This window comes from Populus euphratica, unplaced genomic scaffold (genome assembly GCF_000495115.2).
Source record: "Populus euphratica unplaced genomic scaffold, PopEup_1.0 scaffold101.1, whole genome shotgun sequence".
NCBI lineage: Eukaryota > Viridiplantae > Streptophyta > Magnoliopsida > Malpighiales > Salicaceae > Populus > Populus euphratica.
Window position 1 is genome coordinate 291,420 of NW_011499894.1, and position 23,067 is coordinate 314,486.

Consider the following 23,067-nt stretch of genomic DNA (forward strand, 5'->3'; position numbering starts at 1 on the left):
AAGGTCCAAATCCAGAGGCTTTGAGCTCCAAAGAGTTGTTGCCCCTAGGTGGGTAAGCACCTGGAGGAAGCGTCAAGCATCAAGCCTGTTTATGGATATGAATTACACACGCTGGAACGGGCATGAGGCGGCGTTTTAAAATTGCTGGCTTGCCTGAAGGAAGCCTGTCGAGCTCAAAATAAGATTATCCCGGAATTCTTTCTTGTGAATCTAAGTTAATCTAATGTATTTTTATCTGAATATTAAATAAAAATATTATTTAGTCTGTAGTTAAAATCTAATTTTTTTAGAAAACAAACTACCAATACCTATATATTTTTTTATTGCATTAAATTTTTTCAGCTCCAACCCGCGGCGATCTCGTGCCACTCAACTTTGGTGTTGCTGCAAATGTATATTTGCATGATTTGTGAATCCGTTTTACAGCTAACATGTAGAGAGTGGATAATGAATGAATGAAAGCTAGAGATGAGTGATCCTTAAATCGTGTACAAGTGAATTGTGGTTTAGTGACTCTGGGTTGGAATCATAGGTCAGATGGTGATGAGCTTCGCTTGTTCATAAGGTCCAAATCCAGAGGCTTTGAGCTCCAAAGAGTTGTTGCCCTTAGGCGGGTAAACATCTGGAGGAAGCGTCAAGCATCAAGCATGTCCTCAGTCTCTCTCTTATTTTCTATCAAGAAGAAATGGTCATTAACGTCTCTTCAACATATAATCATGTTCTGCCTCCCTTAACTCGCAGTTGAAGACATTTTCTTTGCCATGCGCCAATCATCAGTACAAACTTTTAACAATTTACTTGGAGCCCCTACTGATTTTCCCAGCCTCAAGTGTCTCTTCATCACAGCCTGACATCATGCAACACATTTTATGTATATGAATTACACACGCTGGAACGGGCATGAGGCGGCGTTTTAAAATTGCTGGCTTGCCTGAAGGAAGCCTGTCGAGCTCAAAAACAAAAATTACTTGAATACAAGAAGCTAATTCATCGCGGTTTTATTGTATTTATCACAGATATCTATTCAAGGGTGGGCCTAATGAGGTTTAGAGGAAGCATGGCTGCTGGTGAGAACACAGAAGTGGTAAAGAAATACCTTTCCAGTTCCTAATGATGGTTTTTATACTAACATTCATGTATGGATATAATTCTTGATAGCTCAAGAGTCTTCATTTATTAATCTCAAAAACGTCCACAACAACTTGCCTGAGTTCTTCACCAGGATAAACAGGCTTGAAATTTGAAATGTATATATAAGGGAAATAAATTGCCATCTGAATAAATGGCATGCAAAAGTCGCGCTGTGAAGGCCTCTTAAATTCTTCTCTTCAGTTTATATTACTACTAGGTAGAGGCCCCATTCTGTCTTGGACTGTACTCGTACATTGGAATTCCAGTCGATGGTTGAGCTGGTCTTGCATTTGCCTCGAATCCCTGAAACAGAAGAAACCAAGAGAAGTTGACCAGTAGAAGTGCTATGATCTTGTATACAGAAGAATATCACATTTCAGAAGATTCACATTTCCAAAAAAAAAGAACTGATTTCCTTCAATTTTGATAAAAAGGATATTAACTAGAAATGAACCCTTAGACTAAACTAAAAGTACTTACATCATGAACAGCATCTCTTAATGCTTTAACTTGCTCCCTTGAAACTGTCCTGACCTGTTTATGGAAGAATTCATCAGAACAATCATATCCATGATACCAGTTAAGAAGATATATAGAAGCTGAAATAGAGTGTGAAGGTTTTGGTAAAAGCACCTTCTTGACTATTGTCCAAACAACACCTTCAGTGCATGGAGGAACTGTGAGAGAACCGATATATCTGTAATACTTTCTGCTCCCAAATTTGATATCTCCTGGGTTGACGATCCCCATCTCTCTCTCTCTATGGTCAACATGGTTTATATGGCGGAGCAACTGCCAAAAGGGGAAATAGGAACACCAAAAAGAGAACTCCATATTTACAGATTAAAATCGAACCATTAACTTGTACATAAGTTCAAAGAACAAACTTCATGTAAAGTTTGTCTTGTTAAGGTTTCTTTTACTGATCATACTTTATATCATACATTTCAATACAAAAACCATATTGACAGACACCAAACACGTGCAGACTGATAGACTAGTTGATATACATGACAATACCTTTGAAAGGAAGCGATCAGGCCGACCATATTTGTAAACAATTGCGACAACAGCTATCCCTCCCTGAGAGCTATAGTGAACTAGGTGAAGCTCCAGGTCATGCCTTTTAACAAAAATCAGAAAAGAAAGATATGGATAGAAATTAGATATACATGTGAGAAGATTGAAGGGTGTTGAGTGGAGTAGGTGGAAGAGTTCTCATTAAGGTGTAATCAAGTGAAATTTTTAAATTTAAATAATAAAGAAGGCAAATAAACAAACCTTGTACCATTGAATGCATGCTCTGAGGGTGAATGCCAATGACATTGCTGCAGTTGGTAATCAGTATCATTAATTGTAATTTTTCCTGCGTCTCCTTTCCAAATCACCTGGCGAGAAATTCAATTTACATGGAGTGATAAGATTTTCATTTTGTAAAAAATCATATTCTCAAGTAACAAATAACAGGCATTAGCGACGCATACTTTTTTAGCCTGAATTCTGGTCAACAATCAACAATGAATTTATTAGCAAATTCATAGGGTTCAATATTTACAGGGTCAACAATCTTGTGCATACCATAATCGCAGAGGTGGATTAAATTGAAATTTTGTTTGGTAGAATGAGTTGCTTCATAAATGCATCAATGAATTATTGAAGGGACAGGTAGCATACTGTAATGTCATGTCCCCTATTCTTCACAGCTGCAGGAGCTGCTTGGTAATCCCTACGCAACCTTCCTAAATTCGGAAAAACTTCCACCCTTCTGTCAAGAACATCAATAGGAGACTGCATTTTTCCTTTACCACAAGCTTCCCAATGTGGATTAATCTTTCCCCAGTTCTTTGGTCCTTTTTCAGTTCCTTCTTCATACGTAAATTGAGTTTCATCCTCTGTTTGATGAAAGTAAATAATTAGATGGGGCCAGCTTGAATGGACTCATTAAGAAATGAATATATTCCATGAAGATAATCGTTCATGATATGGAATGAATCACTCTACTAATTGACCAATAAGTCTTCAAAACAAGCCTCACAAAAATTAAATTGATGGAGAGGTTCTAAATTGTCACCTTTTCTGTACTCCTAAGACATAAGGCACAGATGTGGCTAGGTAATCCAGGTTTCAAAGTAAGGAACATGGCAAAATTAAAAGTGATTCTCTTTCAGAAAAGTAAATCGTGAATTGAATTAACTTAGAGCAACTTGCAAAGCAAAGAATAAAAGAAAATGGTGAAATAACTATTCAAACATGTGAAAAAGCGTATAAACAAATCAATAATTTTGCACTAAACAATGCACAATTGGAAAATTTTTGGACAAAATTTTAAATGATCTCCTGGTTCTGCACCGCATGTATGAAAATTTAAAAAAAACGCAGAGATCAAGAACACTACATCTTCTCTATTAGAAAGCCATTTAATTTTGTCAGCAAGTAGGTGACCTTACAACTGTAAAAAGGGCACTGGTCGGCTTGTAGCTATGCAAAGTTTACCTACTGATCAAGTTTAACTACCTGTAGGTCCATCTGAAAATGGGATTTCATCAAAGAAAAAACCTTCAAGACATGTTTGAACCTCAAGATTGAATTTTTTCCCCCCTTTAAAGAAAAAAAAAAACAGAACAGAAGGATACCAAGAAATTAATCTTTCAAAACCCAAAATGTGATTTGGGTTTTCTACAACATTTTAATCTTCGCTAAATAGTAGAATATTAATTATCTGAAAGCGACGTAAACACTAAAACTGGCAGTGAAAATGAAGAATTCAACAGCTTAACCAGAATGAGAGATGGGGAGAGAGATGAAGAACATACCAACTTCGGACTCGAAAGCCAAGGAGATGGTGAGTGAATATGAGACAATGATGAGAGAAACAAGAAGGAGAAAGCTCATCATGTTGATGTTGTAGACATTGAAGTTACTGGTGCTAGTCATGGCGTCTTCCTTAATTTCTCCGAATTTCAAGGAGTTAGAAATGAAAGGCTGGTTTAGCGTTGTCTTTTTAGGAAGAGCAAACGGATCTTTCTTGTTACACAACAATGGCAGGAATGATAATTTAAACAGAATCCTATACATATCGGCCTCAGCTAACTTAAATCAATGCATTATTTTTTACATAATTACTTTTTTCTTCAATGAACAGTAATTTTAACGTGTCTTAAAAGAAAAATTTATTTCTTCAAGCGAATTTTTTTTTTTTTATCAAAATATCAAATTACACATAAAATTCTTGTGTGTAAACATCTAAATTCATTTCATAGTTACATGATACATTAAACTTTCTAGATTATTATAAAGTAGCGAGTCAGCAGGCACCAAACAAAGAACTGGAAACACACAATTACATACATTGCTGTAGAACCATTAAATTTCTAATTATAAGATGGACATAACTCAAATCCACACTAAACTCTTGCAAATTGTTTTCTTCTTTCACATAATTGCTGTCACATCTGATCATTGTTCGTCTTCTCATCATGTTGTCTACCATTTGTGACAGTCCTTTAATTCTAGTAGTCAGCATGATCAATTTATTTATCTTTGTGATGGTGATTAGAAAAATATTCATGATTTGATTATTTTTTAAAGTATTATTTAAAAAAATATATATTAAAATAATATATATTTTTATTTTTTAAATTTATTTTTGACTTAATCACATTAAAAAATATAAAAACATAAAAAAATTTAAATAAAAAAATTTAATTTTTAGGCTCCGTTTGTTTAGTTATAGTTTTTGTGTTTACAATATAAAAAATACAATTAGTGTTTGGTAATATATAAAACTGTGTTTTATACTATGGGCTACCATAAAATTGAGTTTAAAATATAGTTCTTGTGAAGTGGTTTTTATATTTTTTTAACTGAATTTCATAAAATTTTGTTTGTTTTTTTATTTAAAAAATACTTTTTTTAAAATTTAAATTTTTTTATATTTTTAGATTATTTTGATACTCTAATATCAAAAATACTTTTAAAAAATAATCATAAATAAATATTTTATATATGTTTTTCTATGTACGTAAATCTCAATCATAATTTTTACTAAATACATATCTAAATTCAATACCTAACCATATTTTTCTTAAAATTATAATAAAAAAATTATTTTAAAAATAAATATACTCTTATAAAATATAATTTTAACTGCATTCCTGGATAACATCTTACCTGGTCATGAGAAGCAGCCATTGGCATCACGGCTATGAAGACCTCTTAAATTCTTCTCTTCAGTTTATATTACTACTAGGTAGAGGCCCCATTCTGTCTTGGACTGTACTCGTACATTGGAATTCCAGTCGATGGTTGAGCTGGTCTTGCATTTGCCTCGAATCCCTGAAACAGAAGAAACCAAGAGAAGTTGACCAGTAGAAGTGCTATGATCTTGTATACAGAAGAACATCACATTTCAGAAGATTCACATTTCCAAAAAAAACAACAACTGATTTCCTTCAATTTTGATAAAAAGGATATTAACTAGAAATGAACCCTTAGACTAAACTAAAAGTACTTACATCATGAACAGCATCTCTTAATGCTTTAACTTGCTCCCTTGAAACTGTCCTGACCTGTTTATGGAAGAATTCATCAGAACAATCATATCCATGATACCAGTTAAGAAGATATATAGAAGCTGAAATAGAGTGTGAAGGTTTTGGTAAAAGCACCTTCTTGACTATTGTCCAAACAACACCTTCAGTGCATGGAGGAACTGTGAGAGAACCGATATATCTGTAATACTTTCTGCTCCCAAATTTGATATCTCCTGGGTTGACGATCCCCATCTCTCTCTCTCTATGGTCAACATGGTTTATATGGCGGAGCAACTGCCAAAAGGGGAAATAGGAACACCAAAAAGAGAACTCCATATTTACAGATTAAAATCGAACCATTAACTTGTACATAAGTTCAAAGAACAAACTTCATGTAAAGTTTGTCTTGTTAAGGTTTCTTTTACTGATCATACTTTATATACCATACATTTCAATACAAAAACCATATTGACAGACACCAAACACGTGCAGACTGATAGACTAGTTGATATACATGACAATACCTTTGAAAGGAAGCGATCAGGCCGACCATATTTGTAAACAATTGCGACAACAGCTATCCCTCCCTGAGAGCTATAGTGAACTAGGTGAAGCTCCAGGTCATGCCTTTTAACAAAAATCAGAAAAGAAAGATATGGATAGAAATTAGATATACATGTGAGAAGATTGAAGGGTGTTGAGTGGAGTAGGTGGAAGAGTTCTCATTAAGGTGTAATCAAGTGAAATTTTTAAATTTAAATAATAAAGAAGGCAAATAAACAAACCTTGTACCATTGAATGCATGCTCTGAGGGTGAATGCCAATGACATTGCTGCAGTTGGTAATCAGTATCATTAATTGTAATTTTTCCTGCATCTCCTTTCCAAATCACCTGGCGAGAAATTCAATTTACATGGAGTGATAAGATTTTCATTTTGTAAAAAATCATATTCTCAAGTAACAAATAACAGGCATTAGCGACGCATACTTTTTTAGCCTGAATTCTGGTCAACAATCAACAATGAATTTATTAGCAAATTCATAGGGTTCAATATTTACAGGGTCAACAATCTTGTGCATACCATAATTGCAGAGGTGGATTAAATTGAAATTTTGTTTGGTGGAATGAGTTGCTTCATAAATGCATCAATGAATTATTGAAGGGACAGGTAGCATACTGTAATGTCATGTCCCCTATTCTTCACAGCTGCAGGAGCTGCTTGGTAATCCCTACGCAACCTTCCTAAATTCGGAAAAACTTCCACCCTTCTGTCAAGAACATCAATAGGAGACTGCATTTTTCCTTTACCACAAGCTTCCCAATGTGGATTGATCTTTCCCCAGTTCTTTGGCCCCTTTTCAGTTCCTTCTTCATACGTAAATTGAGTTTCATCCTCTGTTTGATGAAAGTAAATAATTAGATGGGGCCAGCTTGAATGGACTCATTAAGAAATGAATATATTCCATGAAGATAATCGTTCATGATATGGAATGAATCACTCTACTAATTGACCAATAAGTCTTCAAAACAAGCCTCACAAAAATTAAATTGATGGAGAGGTTCTAAATTGTCACCTTTTCTGTACTCCTAAGACATAAAGCACAGATGTGGCTAGGTAATCCAGGTTTCAAAGTAAGGAACATGGCAAAATTAAAAGTGATTCTCTTTCAGAAAAGTAAATCGTGAATTGAATTAACTTAGAGCAACTTGCAAAGCAAAGAATAAAAGAAAATGGTGAAATAACTATTCAAACATGTGAAAAAGCGTATAAACAAATCAATAATTTTGCACTAAACAATGCACAATTGGAAAGTTTTTGGACAAAATTTTAAATGATCTCCTGGTTCTGCACCGCATGTATGAAAATTTAAAAAAAACGCAGAGATCAAGAACACTACATCTTCTCTATTAGAAAGCCATTTAATTTTGTCAGCAAGTAGGTGACCTTACAACTGTAAAAAGGGCACTGGTCGGCTTGTAGCTATGCAAAGTTTACCTACTGATCAAGTTTAACTACCTGTAGGTCCATCTGAAAATGGGATTTCATCAAAGAAAAAACCTTCAAGACATGTTTGAACCTCAAGATTGAATTTTTTCCCCCCTTAAAAAAAAAAAAAAAAACAGAACAGAAGGATACCAAGAAATTAATCTTTCAAAACCCAAAATGTGATTTGGGTTTTCTACAACATTTTAATCTTCGCTAAATAGTAGAATATTAATTATCTGAAAGCGACGTAAACACTAAAACTGGCAGTGAAAATGAAGAATTCAACAGCTTAACCAGAATGAGAGATGGGGAGAGAGATGAAGAACATACCAACTTCGGACTCGAAAGCCAAGGAGATGGTGAGTGAATATGAGACAATGATGAGAGAAACAAGAAGGAGAAAGCTCATCATGTTGATGTTGTAGACATTGAAGTTACTGGTGCTAGTCATGGCGTCTTCCTTAATTTCTCCGAATTTCAAGGAGTTAGAAATGAAAGGCTGGTTTAGCGTTGTCTTTTTAGGAAGAGCAAACGGATCTTTCTTGTTACACAACAATGGCAGGAATGATAATTTAAACAGAATCCTATACATATCGGCCTCAGCTAACTTAAATCAATGCATTATTTTTTACATAATTACTTTTTTCTTCAATGAACAGTAATTTTAACGTATCTTAAAAGAAAAATTTATTTCTTCAAGCGAATTTTTTTTTTTTTATCAAAATATCAAATTACACATAAAATTCTTGTGTGTAAACATCTAAATTCATTTCATAGTTACATGATACATTAAACTTTCTAGATTATTATAAAGTAGCGAGTCAGCAGGCACCAAACAAAGAACTGGAAACACACAATTACATACATTGCTGTAGAACCATTAAATTTCTAATTATAAGATGGACATAACTCAAATCCACACTAAACTCTTGCAAATTGTTTTCTTCTTTCACATAATTGCTGTCACATCTGATCATTGTTCGTCTTCTCATCATGTTGTCTACCATTTGTGACAGTCCTTTAATTCTAGTAGTCAGCATGATCAATTTATTTATCTTTGTGATGGTGATTAGAAAAATATTCATGATTTGATTATTTTTTAAAGTATTATTTAAAAAAATATATATTAAAATAATATATATTTTTATTTTTTAAATTTATTTTTGACTTAATCCCATTAAAAAATATAAAAACATAAAAAAATTTAAACAAAAAAATTTAATTTTTAGGCTCCGTTTGTTTAGTTATAGTTTTTGTGTTTACAATATAAAAAGTATAATTAGTGGTTGGTAATATATAAAACTGTGTTTTATACTATGGGCTACCATAAAATTGAGTTTAAAATATAGTTCTTGTGAAGTGGTTTTTATATTTTTTTAACTGAATTTCATAAAATTTTGTTTGTTTTTTTATTTAAAAAATACTTTTTTTAAAATTTAAATTTTTTTATATTTTTAGATTATTTTGATACTCTAATATCAAAAATACTTTTAAAAAATAATCATAAATAAATATTTTATATATGTTTTTCTATGTACGTAAATCTCAATCATAATTTTTACTAAATACATATCTAAATTCAATACCTAACCATATTTTTCTTAAAATTATAATAAAAAAATTATTTTAAAAATAAATATACTCTTATAAAATATAATTTTAACTGCATTCCTGGATAACATCTTACCTGGTCATGAGAAGCAGCCATTGGCAATTCCTGGATAACATCTTACCTGGTCATGAGAAGCAGCCATTGGCATCAGCTCAACGAAGGGTGAACCGGTTGGGCAATGAAACAAACAAGGAAATCTGGATTGAAGATCGGAAGAAATGACAAAAACCCTAAATTACCAAAGACGAATGAAATCAATTTTAAGAGATACATAGATGGACGGGTCAACACTTTAATTGAACTAACCGTATATTATGATTTCTATTAATTAAAGTAATTACGTTTAACGTATTTTATCTATTTTTTTAATATATAATCAGGTAATTAGGTAAATAACTTGATTTCTTTTAACTTAATATTGGGACCTTTCTTTAACAGGTGTCTTTTTTATATTGGATCAAGAATTTTGTCATTACTCTATCATTTCCCAATAAAAATATGAATTCTAATAGATTTTTTAAAAAAAATATGAATAAATAAAAAGGGAAATTTCACTTAATATTTCGTACTCTATGCTTTGGTTTATAATGTGATTACCCTTTATAATTTAAAAAATTAATATTTACATTCCAGCTTAACAAAAAAATTTAAATGCTATAAACATGCCAAACTACCTCCATATATAATATATTAAATATTATATCTTTGTCATCAAATAAAAAATAAAATAAAAGAAGAGAAATTAATTGTTAAACCTTGATCAAACTCCAAAATCGAATCAGCATTAACATAAAACATTAAAATCTTCATCGAACAATAGTTATGCCACCAAAAACACATAAGCAACCACAAATCAAACTCTAGAGGGACAGAAGGAAATGAGAAATAACAGGCTATTTTTGTTTATTATCACCTTTTTTTTTTTAATATTAGCAAAGCAACAAAGTTTAAAAAAAATTAATGAAATAACACAGATATATATCACGGAAGAGAAACATAATATTAATAGCTTGCTGCTATTTAAAATAACAACATTTAAAAGATATATTATAAAATAAATAAACAAAAAAATATAAAAAAATCCTTAAAAACAAATTAAAATTCTGATTATAATATTATCAACATCATAAAAATCTCAAAAAAATAATTTTAATGATATTAATAAAGGTTATTGAGAATGTTCTAAATAAGTTACACTTATAAATATAAGTGAACCACTCGTTATTTTTAAATAGTAAATATAGCACAATTAGATTATTGTTGATAACTTTTTATGATATAGTGCACTCGTATTTTTAAATGGTAAATATAGCAATTATTGTTGATAACTTTTTATGATATAGTTGTATTTATTTCATTAAATTTTTTTATTATTCTGATGATATCATAATTAAATCATTAACAAGCTTTTAATATCTATTTTTTTTATCTTATTTTCTCTCTATTCTCTTATTCTTTTATACTTATTTTTAAAAAAAAAAGTATAAACAATAACAATTTATTAATGTCATGTTTTCTAATACATGCATAAACCGTATCATTTCAACATTTCTTTTTCAAATCTCGCTTTTCTATTAATATTTTTAGCTTATCGTGCTATTATTTATTTATTTTTTTAAAATCGAAATAGCCATCTTAGATTCTCACTTGTTATGTCAAGGTGGGTTTGAAACAGAAGGTGGTGCTTACTTCGGTTATTGGCCCTGTCTTGTTATGTTAGTTCCAATGGAGAAAGGCTTGAACTGATACCGGTTTATGTGAGATCTTCCTTTTAATGTCCTCTAGCAAAGCAGTTGAAAGGGATTTGCTGGGTTTGGTAATTCTCAAGTGAGTGATCTGGTATGGTCTCATGTGGGCTCCGTTCTTCTTGACACATGATCTATCTGCAATGAAGAGAGGGAAGAAAAAAACCCTTAAAAAAGCCCAATTAGCCACCCTTGATTACACAATCTAGTGTAGCAGCTATGGAGACTGAAAACGGAAACTTCATCTCGCTTATGAGCTCTAATGACCAACATGGGTTTACCGAGTATGGTTACGGATTAGGATTTTGGATCCGGGTTGGGTGAAGGGGGTCTTGGATTTGGCGCAAGAGCGTTCTAGTCTTTTCGTGCAATGGAAAACTTCTGGGTTCAATACTTGGCAGATGCAGGGTGCCCATGTTGATATCATATTTATGTGTGTGTGTATATGAATGGAAGAATCAAGATAGAAAGATTATCGATTTGTACTCAAATTTGGCAGATGCAGGGTGGTATTTTTCTCATCGCTCGGTTGAAGCTTTTGTGAAACTGAAATGGCCGTTTGCAAGGGAAGATTGGAAGAGTTGACAAGAAAATCAACAGTGGTTATGGATTTCGGCTGGGTTGTGGGTCTGGTGAGCCTGTGGGTTTACAGTTGAGATGGCGGTGGTTAACGAGGGATCGAAGGGAAGGTGGTGGCTAGATTTGGTGTTTAAGGGAAAGAATGGGTGGAAGGGTTTGGGAGGGAAGAAATAATTTTTTTTTTTTTTAATTCACTGATAAGTGTATAATATTTAATATAGTTTTTTTAGTTTTTTTTTAAAAAATAATGATATTTGTTTTAAATAATCAAATATTTTTATTAATTTTTTTTACAAATATATTAAGTATCAGTTTGCATGTAAAGTTGAGAGTTTTTTAAATTAAGCATCTTATCAAATGTGAATTGAAAATGTTTAAAGGTATCTTTTTTATAATAAAACCAAACAGGTCACATGAAAGTGGTCAGGGTTTTTACTATTCTGACCCTGTAGATGAACGCTCGCAATCCTTGCATAAGTGACAGGTGGAGTTTTGGCTTTTCTTTATATGGTTTGGTCCTTCATCTTTTTTGAAGCGTTGAATTTGGTTCCTAATAATTAAGGGTATTTTTAATTTAACAATATTTTATTTTTTTCCCTTTTCTTTTAATTTTAAACCTCAAATATATATGTATTTAACTTGTTTACAATTACATGTAATTAAGAAAGTGATTTTATTTTAATTTCACTTGGAATAAGCAGTCAAAATAACTATCAACGGATAAAGTTTTAAAAAGAGATTTAAAAAAAAAAAATCAAATCTCATCTATAATATAGAAAAACAGGTTTTGGAATTGAGTTGCATAGAACACTAACATCTTTAATACATATAAATTTAAAAAAAAAAAATTGAGAGAAAATTCATTTTAATTAGAAAAATATTGATCACACTATAGATAGTTATTTTGAAATTTTGGTCAATCGCTTAAGGTAATTTAATCTACTGAGAAGTTTTCTTTTGGAACGGGTGGGGTGGTTACTTATCGCTTAGATAAGGCTGTTTAATTTTTTTTTATTAAAATATAATAGTTCATTACATCTACAGCGAGCATGGAAATTGAAATATTTTGTTGTGAACTGAAAGATGTTAACATGAAAGTGGATTGGTGAAATTTGGGTATTGATAGATTGATATTCACATTTTCTTTTTTAAATCAGGAGAGGCAATTTGAATTGTAACTTCTGTTGAAAAAGCTAGGTCGACATAGAAGTGAGGAGGTAAAGTGTCCATTCGAATGACTAATTTAATTATTCAAGTTTTAAATTTATTTTTTAAATATTATTAATTTAAATTTTATAGATTTTAAGATTATTAAAGGCTTATTTAATTATTAATTTAGAATTTATAAAATTAATTAAGAAAGGCTTATATAATTATTAATTTAGAATTTATAAAATTAATTAAGATATATATAAACTAACCCGAACATCTATATTAATTAAAAAATACATCGCATCTCGAACTTTTAAAGTATATATAAACTAACCCGAACATCTACATTAATTAAAAAAATACATCGCATCTCGAACTTTTAAATTTAGTATGTTTTTCTTTTCATGGTTGTTGTATTATTTTGTTAATTATATATTAAAAAATAATTATTATATTATGTATATGAAATGGAAGGATAGTATGGTAGAAACAAAAATACATGGATTAAAAATAGAAAAAAATACGTAACAAATATTATTAACAAAAATATACTTAATTAATCATATAGACATTGTCTAATATGATTAATATGATGCTTAGTTATCTATGTAAACGGTAACAAATATTATTAACATGAAACTTAGTTGATCATGGGGTAATGACTTATTTTGATGAATAGGAAATAATAAATACTGATGTTCTTACGTGAAATTTTGAATTATTATTAAAATTAATTTGATTGTATTAAGTGATGATGTCCAAAGTTAATGATAGACATATTGATTTTTTTTTTGTGCATGTACCTTTTAAATCTTGTTCAGATTTTTAATATTTTCATAATATTTGGATGTATTGATATAAAAATATATATTATTTTAATATATTTTTAAATAAAAAACTCTTAAAAAAATAACAACAATCAAATTTACAGTCGCATTTCCATCCATCCATTATTTGTGGCTTTGCACAGTTCATTCAAAGCTCTAAAATAAACTATAAAGACAATATTAATGTTAAATCATAATGAATTTGTATAAAAGGAGAATTCAAAGAAATTTTATCACAATTTCATGCTAAAATCGTTTAGGAGAAGTCAGGGTTTCTATTTTTCGTATCTCAGAAAAAAAACTTAATGAGCATATGTATATTGAGTGAAATCTTTTAATTGCCAAAAAATATAATGGATGGATGAGGGGTGATATTGTTTGAAATTGATTATATATGAAGCACAATTAACAAAATCAAAATATAAGGGTTTAATTGATAATGAAGTAATGTATCAAGGACTAAAATTGTTTTTCAAAAAGTAATTTATATGAGATGACATCTTCGCACGCTGCCACAGGCTTATAAAATAAATATACTTGATAGTATTATAATTGTAAATCAGTGCTGGATAAATAATAGAAACTAAAAGTATAATAGAACAAATATTTCATGATAAAAAAAAAATTGTGTTGATGATTGAAAACTCAGAGACTAAACAAAATAATTTGTAGTAATCCACAATGTTTTGTGAGGAAAGTTACAGTGCTTTCACCATATGATTTAGCTTTTTTGTTAATAAAAAACAAAAAAAATCACAAAGCTAAATTCTCTATTAACTTAATATTTAAAAAAAAAACCAACAAAGATAATTTTGGAAGGAAAAAAACCCATAAGAAAAAACTTTGTAGCAATTGACAATGCTTTGTAAGGAAAATTATAGTGTTTTCCCCAATAAAATAAAATAAAAAACTATTTAGCAAAATATTTTAGCAATCTATAGTGTTTTATGAGAAAAACTACAACACTTTCTTTATATGATTTAGCTTTATTATAATTATAATTCTTAATCAACTTAATATTCAAAAAAAAAAAAACAAAGATAAATTTGGAAAAAATCATATGGAAAAATAATGCAGCAATTCAAATTGTTTTAAAGAAAAAAATTACAAAGTTAAATTCTTAATAAGCTCAATATTAAAAAAAAATGATAGAGATAATTTTAGAAAAAGATAAAAAACACAAAAAAAGAGAAAAAAATCATGTTGAAAACACTATAGCAATTCAAGTGTTTTGTGATGAAAGTTACAGTGCTTCCCCACATGATTTAACCTTATTTATAATGACTTGTAATTATAATTCTCAAATAGCTAAATATTAAAAAAAATAAAAAAAAATAATTTAAAAAAAATACAAAAGTGAAAATTTTAATTTACTCAATATTTAAAACGTAAAATCAATAAAAAAAATAAATGAAAAAAAAAGAAAAACCAAGGAAAGTTGAAAAAAAAATAGAAAGTGATTTAGGAAAAAAAGAGAAAAAAAGGAGAAAAAAAAAGGGGGGAAAGTTGGGGAAAAAATAAAAAAAGAGAGAAGAAAGCACTATGGATTATTGTTGTAATCCATGGTGATTTTAGTGTGGGGGAACAATGATTCCCCCACATCACTTAGAGTATTGTACTTGTTACATGATCCACGTGATGCCGTAGATTAATTTTTTTGTATAAAAAAATCAAAAAAATTAAGATTTAAAAGTATTAGATTTTTTTGTAAAGTTGTACCTAAGAGTCTTGGGTTTGGCTGCAACGCTTTTTGTAAAGTTGTACCTAAGAGTCTTGCGTTTGGCTGCAACGCTAGATCAAAAAGTAATATTTATAATAACATTAAATTTACACGACCTAAGTTTATGTGGGTCTGACTTCAATATCAAATCCAATAGTTTTGGATGTGAGTTTAGCTATAAGAACGTGTCATAAAAGTATGATAATTAAATAAATTAATCAAAAATAAAAAAAACCAACAGGAAGAAAAAAACTAATGAAGAAAAGGAAAAAAAATTGAATTAACCATGTTAACCCGTCAAACCTTAGATTCATGTCGAGAAAGTTTGATAACTAAATAGAAAAAAAATTAACAGGTTCCCCAGAATTTACTTTGCTAACCCGTCAAACTCGGAATCTGTGTTATGAAAATTTGATAACTAAATAAATAAATTAACATTAACAAACTAAATTAAACAAAAAAAAATTAATTAACAATAAAAAAACAAAAACAAACTAATGAAGAAAAAGAAAAAAATCTAAATTAATTGGGTTAACCTGTCAAACCTGAGATTCATGTCATGAAAGTTTGATAACTAAATAGAAAAAAAATTAATATTAACAAACTAAATAAAAAAATAATTAAAAAGACAAAAAAAGGCATCAGTTTTTTCACCGTGGACTCCATTGTGCAGTCCATAGTGAAAGGCATAAAAAAAGTAAAAAAAAACTAAAAAAATCAGTTTTTTCACCGTAAACTGTATATAATATTAAAAGATAAAATTAGAAGAAACAACTAATGAGAAAAAAAAATCTAAATGAACTGTGTTAACCTGCCAAATCAAGTTAACCTGTCAAGCCTATAATTCTTGTCATGAAAGTGTGATAACTAAATAGAACAAAATTTAATATTAATTAACTATATTGAAAAAAGATTAATTAAAAAGAAAAAAAAAAGATACATGAAGAAAAAAAACTAATGAAGAAAAAAGAAAAAAAATCTGAATCAACCCGTCAAATTTGGAATCCGTGTTATAAAAGTCTGATAATTAAATAAAAAATTTTTAATATTAAGAAGGTAAATTTAAAAAATAAATAAAAAATAAAGAAAAATATCAAAAAGCTGAAAAAAATTAAAGACATTAGCTTTTTCACTGCATTATGCAGTTTGCAATAAAATGCTTAAAAAAAAAAGGTAAAAAACAAACAAAAATATACGCAATAGGTTAATTTTTTTTCTTTGCATAAAAATATAAAAAAATACTAAAATCTAAGAGTTTTAAGTCTTTATACAAAGATATACCAAAAAATCTTGGGTCTAGCTACAACGGTTGACTCAAGAGTAATATTTATAATAATATTAAACTTGTATGATTCAAGTTTAAGTGAGTCTGGTTGTAACACCAGATCCAAGAACCTTGGATGTGGGTCTGGCTATAAGGTCGTGTCATAAAAATATGATAATTAAATAGATTAATTAAAAAATAATAAAGAAAAGAAACCAACAGGAAGAAAAAAACTAATGAAGAAAAATAAAAAAATCTGAATTAATTGGGTTAACCCTTCAAACTAAGTCAACTTGTCAAACCTAGGATTTGTATCATGAAAGTTTGATAACTAAATAGAAAACAAAGTGACGGGTCAACCAATAATTAACTGGGTTAACCCGTGAAACTATCTTAACCTGTTAAACTCGAGATATCTGTCATGAAAGTTTCATAACTAATTAGAAAAAAAAATTAATATTAACAAACTAAACTAAAAAAATAATAATTAAAAAGACAAAAGCAAAAATGTTTTTGGGTTAACTCGTCAAATCAGGTTAACCTATTAAACTCGAGATTTGTGTTATAAAAGTCTAATAATTAAATAAAAAATTTAACATTTACAAACTACATTAAATAAAAAAATTATTAAAACAAAAAAACAAAAAAAATTGATTGGTTAAACCAAAATTAACTGAGTTAACCCGTGAAACCTAGGATATATGTAATGAAAGTTTAATAACTAAATAAAAAAAATTAATATTAACAAACTAAAATTAAAAAAAAAAATTAATTAAAAAATTCAAATTAACTCCTAAGTTAATATTAATAAATTAAATTAAACAAAACATAATTAAAAATAAAATCAAAAGAAAAAAAGCTTGGAAAGCATAAAAAACAAAAAAGAAGAAGTTAAAAAGCGAACAAAAATAACTAAAAAAAATTAAAGCATCAATGTTTTACGGATTGCACTGTGCAATCCAGTGGAAAACTGATACGTTTGAGTATATGTTACAATTACAATAATAAACGTCAGGGCTATATTTGATATTTCCTAAAACAAATAACTCCTCTTCCTCACCTGTCTCCTTATGTAGGTTAAACCCCAAAGCAGAAGCAGCAGCCAATATCCGCAACCATGGCGACTTACGATCTGACACCACGAATTGCACCAAATCTAGACCGCCACTTAGTATTTCCTCTGCTAGAATTCCTTCAAGAAAGTCAGCTTTACCCAGATGAACAGATCTTAAAAGCCAAAATCGAGCTGTTGAACAAAACAAACATGGTTGATTACGCTATGGACATCCACAAAAGTCTTTACCGCACCGAAGAAGTGCCTCAAGGTAAGCAAAGAAAAACCCATATAAAAAATATGATTTTTAGGACACGTGCATGTAGATACAGTGAATTACTGGGTGTTTGATGGATTAAATTGTTGAGATTTATAGAAAGTCTTTTATTTTTGATAGTTTTGTTTTAGATAAAAGGAGTGTGTTTTGTGTATTATTTTTATTGCTTTGATGTTTTTTTGCTGCATTAAATGTAATAAAAAACGCCCATAACCTTTCTTTTAATTCCAATAAATTGTACGTGTACATATAGTGAATGCGTGTATTTCTTGATTAAATTGTTTGAGTGAAAAATAAAATAAATTAATTTTGGACGCTATACACCTTTAGATATAGCAAAAGTGTATGTATCTGTTTCATTAAATTGTGAAATTTAACAAATATATTTCATTTTCAAGGCAGGAACGTTCTTTTATTGGAACTATAAATACTGTGAATTTTTTTGTGGGTTCAATGTTTAAGGTTTGATTCTTGTTGTTGTTGGTGTTAAGACATGATTGATAGGAGGGCAGAGGTAGTGGCTAGATTGAAGGCATTGGAGGAGGCTGCTGCACCCCTGGTAGAATTCTTGCAGAATGCGAGTGCCGTGCAGGAGTTGAGGGCTGATAAGCAGTATAATCTTCAGATGCTTCATGACCGTTATCAGGTTTTTTTTGGACATCTTCAGTCAAGAGAGGGTTACGTGTTGGTTTTCTTCCTATATTGTTTTATGTGAATTGTTATGTAGGAATTATCTAGGAACTACAAGATATCTGAGTTGATTTTAGGAACTCTGTGGGTTTGTAGTTTTTTCATGTTGTAACATTCAAGAGGGTATTTTTGTTACCATTAATAGTTAATAAGCAATGGTGACCATTTGTGTGAAAGCCAGTGATTTCAATGAAAAGAGCCAAAACCACTTTTCTGTTCAGATTCAGATGTCCTACACCTGTTTTACTTTCCAAACCATCAGTACACACATTGATTATGTGAAAATTGTTGCCTGTTTGCTATTTGTAATCCCCTGGTATTTCTGTCATCTAAAGTTCTGTGTTTTGGAAAGAGGGGATTTCTTATTATGCTATCTAAATTCATTGAACAATAGTACTCTCTCTAAACAGATTGGTCAGGAGCAGATTGAGGCATTGTATCAGTATGCCAAATTCCAGTTTGAATGTGGAAACTACTCTGGTGCTGCTGACTATCTGTATCAGTACAGGGGCTTATGCAACAACAGTGAAAGGAGTATGAGTGCTTTGTGGGGAAAGATGGCAGCTGAAATACTGATGCAAAACTGGGATATTGCTCTTGAAGAACTTAACCGGTTGAAAGAAATTATTGACTCAAAGGTTGTTTTCCACCACTCCTTGCTTTTCTGTTTGAGTTGCATGCTTTCTTTTTCCTTTTATTTTTCAAGTAAGATGTGCTTATTGAGGATGCTTGTCTATTGCAGAGCTTCTCATCGCCTTTGAATCAGGTGCAAAGTAGAATATGGTTGATGCATTGGAGTCTCTTCATCTTTTTCAACAATGACAATGGAAGAACACAGATTATTGACTTGTTTAACCAGGACAAGTATGACTTAACCCCTTTTGCTCTGCATGCATTTTCAACTATGACATGTTTTCTATTTTTGCTCTGACTGAAAAAATGACTTGTGGGTATTACTCAATTGAAATGTATTCTTATTCCATAAAAATATAAGGAACCAAGAGTTAACCAACATCTCTTTATTGGTTTTTTTTCGCTTGGACATGATTAATCTCTCAATTTAATTAACGATCTTTTGCACCTTCTTAAGACAAAGGCTGACAGGATGATGAAAATTGATCTTCTCATTTTATTTTAGGTATCTCAATGCCATTCAAACCAATGCACCCCATCTTCTGCGTTACCTAGCAACTGCATTCATTGTCAACAAAAGAAGAAGACCTCAATTCAAGGATTTTATAAAGGTTATCCAGCAAGAGCAGCACTCTTACAAAGATCCTATCACAGAGTTTTTGGCATGTGTCTATGTTAATTATGATTTTGATGAGGCACAAAAGAAGATGAAGGAGTGCGAAGAAGTAAGCTTTTTATGCCCTAATGTGATTGGCATGTTAATATCCCTGTACAAGAAAGTTTGTGCTGATTGTGTCATTTAAGTTGTATTGATTTCCAATTTTCTGGATGCCCCCCTCTTCCCCCCCCTTTTTTTTTCCTTTTGTCTTTCTTGGTTTTGCATATTATGTTCACTGATAATAAATTTTCCCTCTGATCGTTAACTCCTGGATAATGCTAACGTGTTATACCTACTATAGGTGATACTAAATGATCCTTTCCTTGGCAAACGTCTAGAAGATGGCAACTTTTCCATTGTGCTGTTGAGAGAGGAGTTCCTTGAAAATGCCCGTCTATTTATCTTTGAAACCTATTGCCGGATACATCAGCGTATTGACATAGGGTATGTATATTCATTATTTTTAATTGTTTGCTTCAAATGTCACAAATAGAGTTGATTGGAAATCTATCCCTTGAAAAACCATTCCTTTTTGAGTGGAGGGCCTAAACCGTTAGTTTGCTCTCATTGAATGTCTGTCGGTCCAAACACTTTGCAGTGTTGACTTTGATGTACTTTTTATTGCTTCTGTTAAAATACTTATTCGAATTACTTGGCTGTTCACGACAGAGTCCTTGCAGAGAAATTGAACTTGAATTTTGAGGAGGCTGAGAGATGGATTGTGAATCTCATCCGTAACTCCAAGCTTGATGCTAAGATTGATTCAGAGTCAGGAACTGTTATTATGGAGCCCAACCATCCCAATGTGTAAGATTGCAGATACAGATTATTATATTTGTACACGGGAATGCATATGATTCTTGTTACCTATTAATCTTTTGGTCTTTTTATCCTGTGTACCGCCCATAATCTTTATATGTCAGTTCCCAGGGGTCTCAACTTTTCTTCGAAAATTGGGTGACAAATTTCTTGTCTTTCAGGTATGAGCAATTGATAGATCACACCAAGGCATTATCAGGCCGTACTTCCAAGTCAGTCAGTCAGATTCTGGAGCATGCACATGCTCATGCACAGGCTGCTCGATAGAGTTTCTCTGTAAAGACTCGGGGGACTTATTTGTTTTAAGAGTTTTGGCATCTGAATTTTGTTTCTCTTTGGTTCGAGGAACAGACAAATTCGAGAAATTGTACTGATTAACCTTTCCCAGAAGCTCCAGAATTAGAGCAAATCTAGTAAAGTTATTAATTTTGAAAGGAGAGTTTATGTTTTGCTTGTTTGTATCAATGAAAAATCAATGCATCCTATTTTCAGCTTCACATCGGTAATTTATTTGATTGTGTATTTACCTTAAATAAATGAGCTCTCGAATCATATTAGGACCAATGCACTGATTGAGATGGTGTTTGCATCAATAATCTTGTACGATTTTATTTTCGATACAGAAGCTGTTAGAACTGGTTGGAGAAATGCAGGTGTGACAGTGTCCTGAAAGAGCCGTCGAGGCACTGTTATCTCAACGGATTTTTTCGCTAGAGCTTAGGCCTGTTAAAAAAACCGATTAACGAGAAACTGAACTGGGAAAAAAAATTGATGCAACCAATTAATAAAAAATCACAATTTTTTTGTCTGGTTCGGATATGATTTTAAAAGTCAAACTGATGCTCAGTTTGAACCCTAAACACACCGAGCATAAATGGTTATATTTCTCCGAACCCTTCTCTCAAAGTCTCGCAGCCCTCCCCGTTCCTCTCTCCCCTCTTCTCTCTATCTTTGGCCTCTTATTTTGGTGCGGTTGGAGATGGAAAAACGTTGAATACTTTTAGATTTCATTTACTTTTTTCACCATTCCTGACTCCCCATGGTGTTTGCTTGCTTGTTTGGTGTGTGACTGTGTGTAGACAAATGCATCACAAACGTGTGAGGACTTTGTGAGCTCCCACCATGACTGACTGACCTTCTACTTTCCTTACTCCATGGTTCACGCATAGCCCCTTGCTTTTCTTTTATTATATTCCCATTATCATTTCCTATTCTGTAGATGTTTCCACACCAAAGCTTTTGAAAAGAGAAATTAACATCGTTCATTCATGCATTTTTGACTAAATTTTCCATTTGCTTTTTGGTGTGGTCTCACACTCCCACTGAGATGTTCTCTTTTACTCGTTTGGTGAAAAGTACCAAAAGTAGTTTCTGTATAAATTTTATTAGTGAACGAGAAATATAAAATTGAGTTTAGTATGTAGAAAAGTGTTTTTTTTTTATTTTTTTTTTGAAATTTTTTATTTATTAAATTTTGTCTTTTTTTTTTTTTTTAATTATTTTTACTGGAAAATATTTTTTAAAAAATTATAAAAATTTTAGAAATATTATGTTATTTGTTGAGTATAATAAATTTAATTTTTAAAATTTTAATTGCTATATATTTTTCTTTGAATCATTTTTTTATTTTATCTGATTTTTATATTAACTTTGTTTTTTTATTTTTTTATTGAAATTTTTTATTTATTAAATTTGGTCTTTATTTTTTTGATTATTAATTATTTATTTAAAATAATTTATAAAATTTTAATTATTATTATTTTAGTTTCATCATTTTTTAATTTTTTTATTTGTTAGATTTGAACTATATTATTTTGATTGTTATTTATTTTATTTAAGATAATTTATGAAATTAATTTTTTTTCAATTTCATTCACATTTAATCTTTTAATTTATAAGATTTATTTTTTTTATTATTCTAATAAACTCAAAAAAAATATTAATAAGTTATTTTTCAACTTATTTTTCATAATATAACCAAATAATGAAAAATATTTTTCAACTTATTTTTATAACACTACCAAATATTAAAAAATAATTTACTTTCCAGAAATCTATTTTTCTAAAGAACTAATTTTCAGGCCTAATATTTATATTTATTTATTTATTTTTTTATTTTTAAAAAGTGAATTTCCTTTAATTAAAAAGGTTTTTTAGCTATTTTTTTTTTGTTTTAAAAAAATATTAGTAATCATGTTTATTTGTCACTACTGATGACATTCACCTTACATTTTACAGACCTGTTTGAGATTATAATAATAATTACAGTTAAAAATATTTTTTATTTAAAAATATATTAAAATAATATATATTTTTAATTTTTTAAAATTTAGAACATCAAAATATTCTAAAAACATTTAAAAAATAATTTTTAATAAAAAATTTT

At 30.1% G+C, this 23,067-nt stretch overlaps 3 protein-coding genes across 4 annotated transcripts; 1 reads left to right on the plus strand and 2 right to left on the minus strand.

Annotated features, from left to right (window-relative positions):
* The first annotated feature begins 628 nt into the window (after positions 1-628).
* Positions 629-21,196, plus strand: LOC105131752 (eukaryotic translation initiation factor 3 subunit E-like). 2 transcript variants are annotated; one of them, XM_011034885.1, is made up of 9 exons: positions 629-649; positions 17,644-17,875; positions 18,373-18,527; positions 18,982-19,209; positions 19,314-19,435; positions 19,710-19,929; positions 20,164-20,306; positions 20,532-20,669; positions 20,843-21,196. In XM_011034885.1, the coding sequence occupies exons 2-9, from the start codon at positions 17,668-17,670 to the stop codon at positions 20,946-20,948; spliced, it is 1,320 nt and encodes a 439-aa protein (XP_011033187.1). In that variant the 5' UTR covers positions 629-649; positions 17,644-17,667; the 3' UTR covers positions 20,949-21,196. The 2 variants fall into 2 exon arrangements, with proteins under 2 accessions (XP_011033187.1, XP_011033185.1); XM_011034883.1 differs by lacking the exon at positions 629-649 and having other exon boundaries at positions 17,592-17,875.
* Positions 1,140-8,258, minus strand: LOC105131754 (alpha carbonic anhydrase 4-like). The gene is made up of 8 exons (XM_011034887.1): positions 7,982-8,258; positions 6,842-7,059; positions 6,449-6,555; positions 6,188-6,290; positions 5,799-5,957; positions 5,646-5,699; positions 5,344-5,466; positions 1,140-1,311 (listed from the first exon to the last, which is right to left on the minus strand). The coding sequence occupies exons 1-7, from the start codon at positions 8,241-8,243 to the stop codon at positions 5,377-5,379; spliced, it is 993 nt and encodes a 330-aa protein (XP_011033189.1). The 5' UTR covers positions 8,244-8,258; the 3' UTR covers positions 1,140-1,311; positions 5,344-5,376.
* On the minus strand, positions 1,142-4,217 carry LOC105131753 (alpha carbonic anhydrase 4-like). The gene is made up of 7 exons (XM_011034886.1): positions 3,945-4,217; positions 2,806-3,023; positions 2,413-2,519; positions 2,152-2,254; positions 1,765-1,923; positions 1,612-1,665; positions 1,142-1,434 (listed from the first exon to the last, which is right to left on the minus strand). The coding sequence occupies exons 1-7, from the start codon at positions 4,204-4,206 to the stop codon at positions 1,345-1,347; spliced, it is 993 nt and encodes a 330-aa protein (XP_011033188.1). The 5' UTR covers positions 4,207-4,217; the 3' UTR covers positions 1,142-1,344.
* Positions 21,197-23,067: the final 1,871 nt, after the last annotated feature.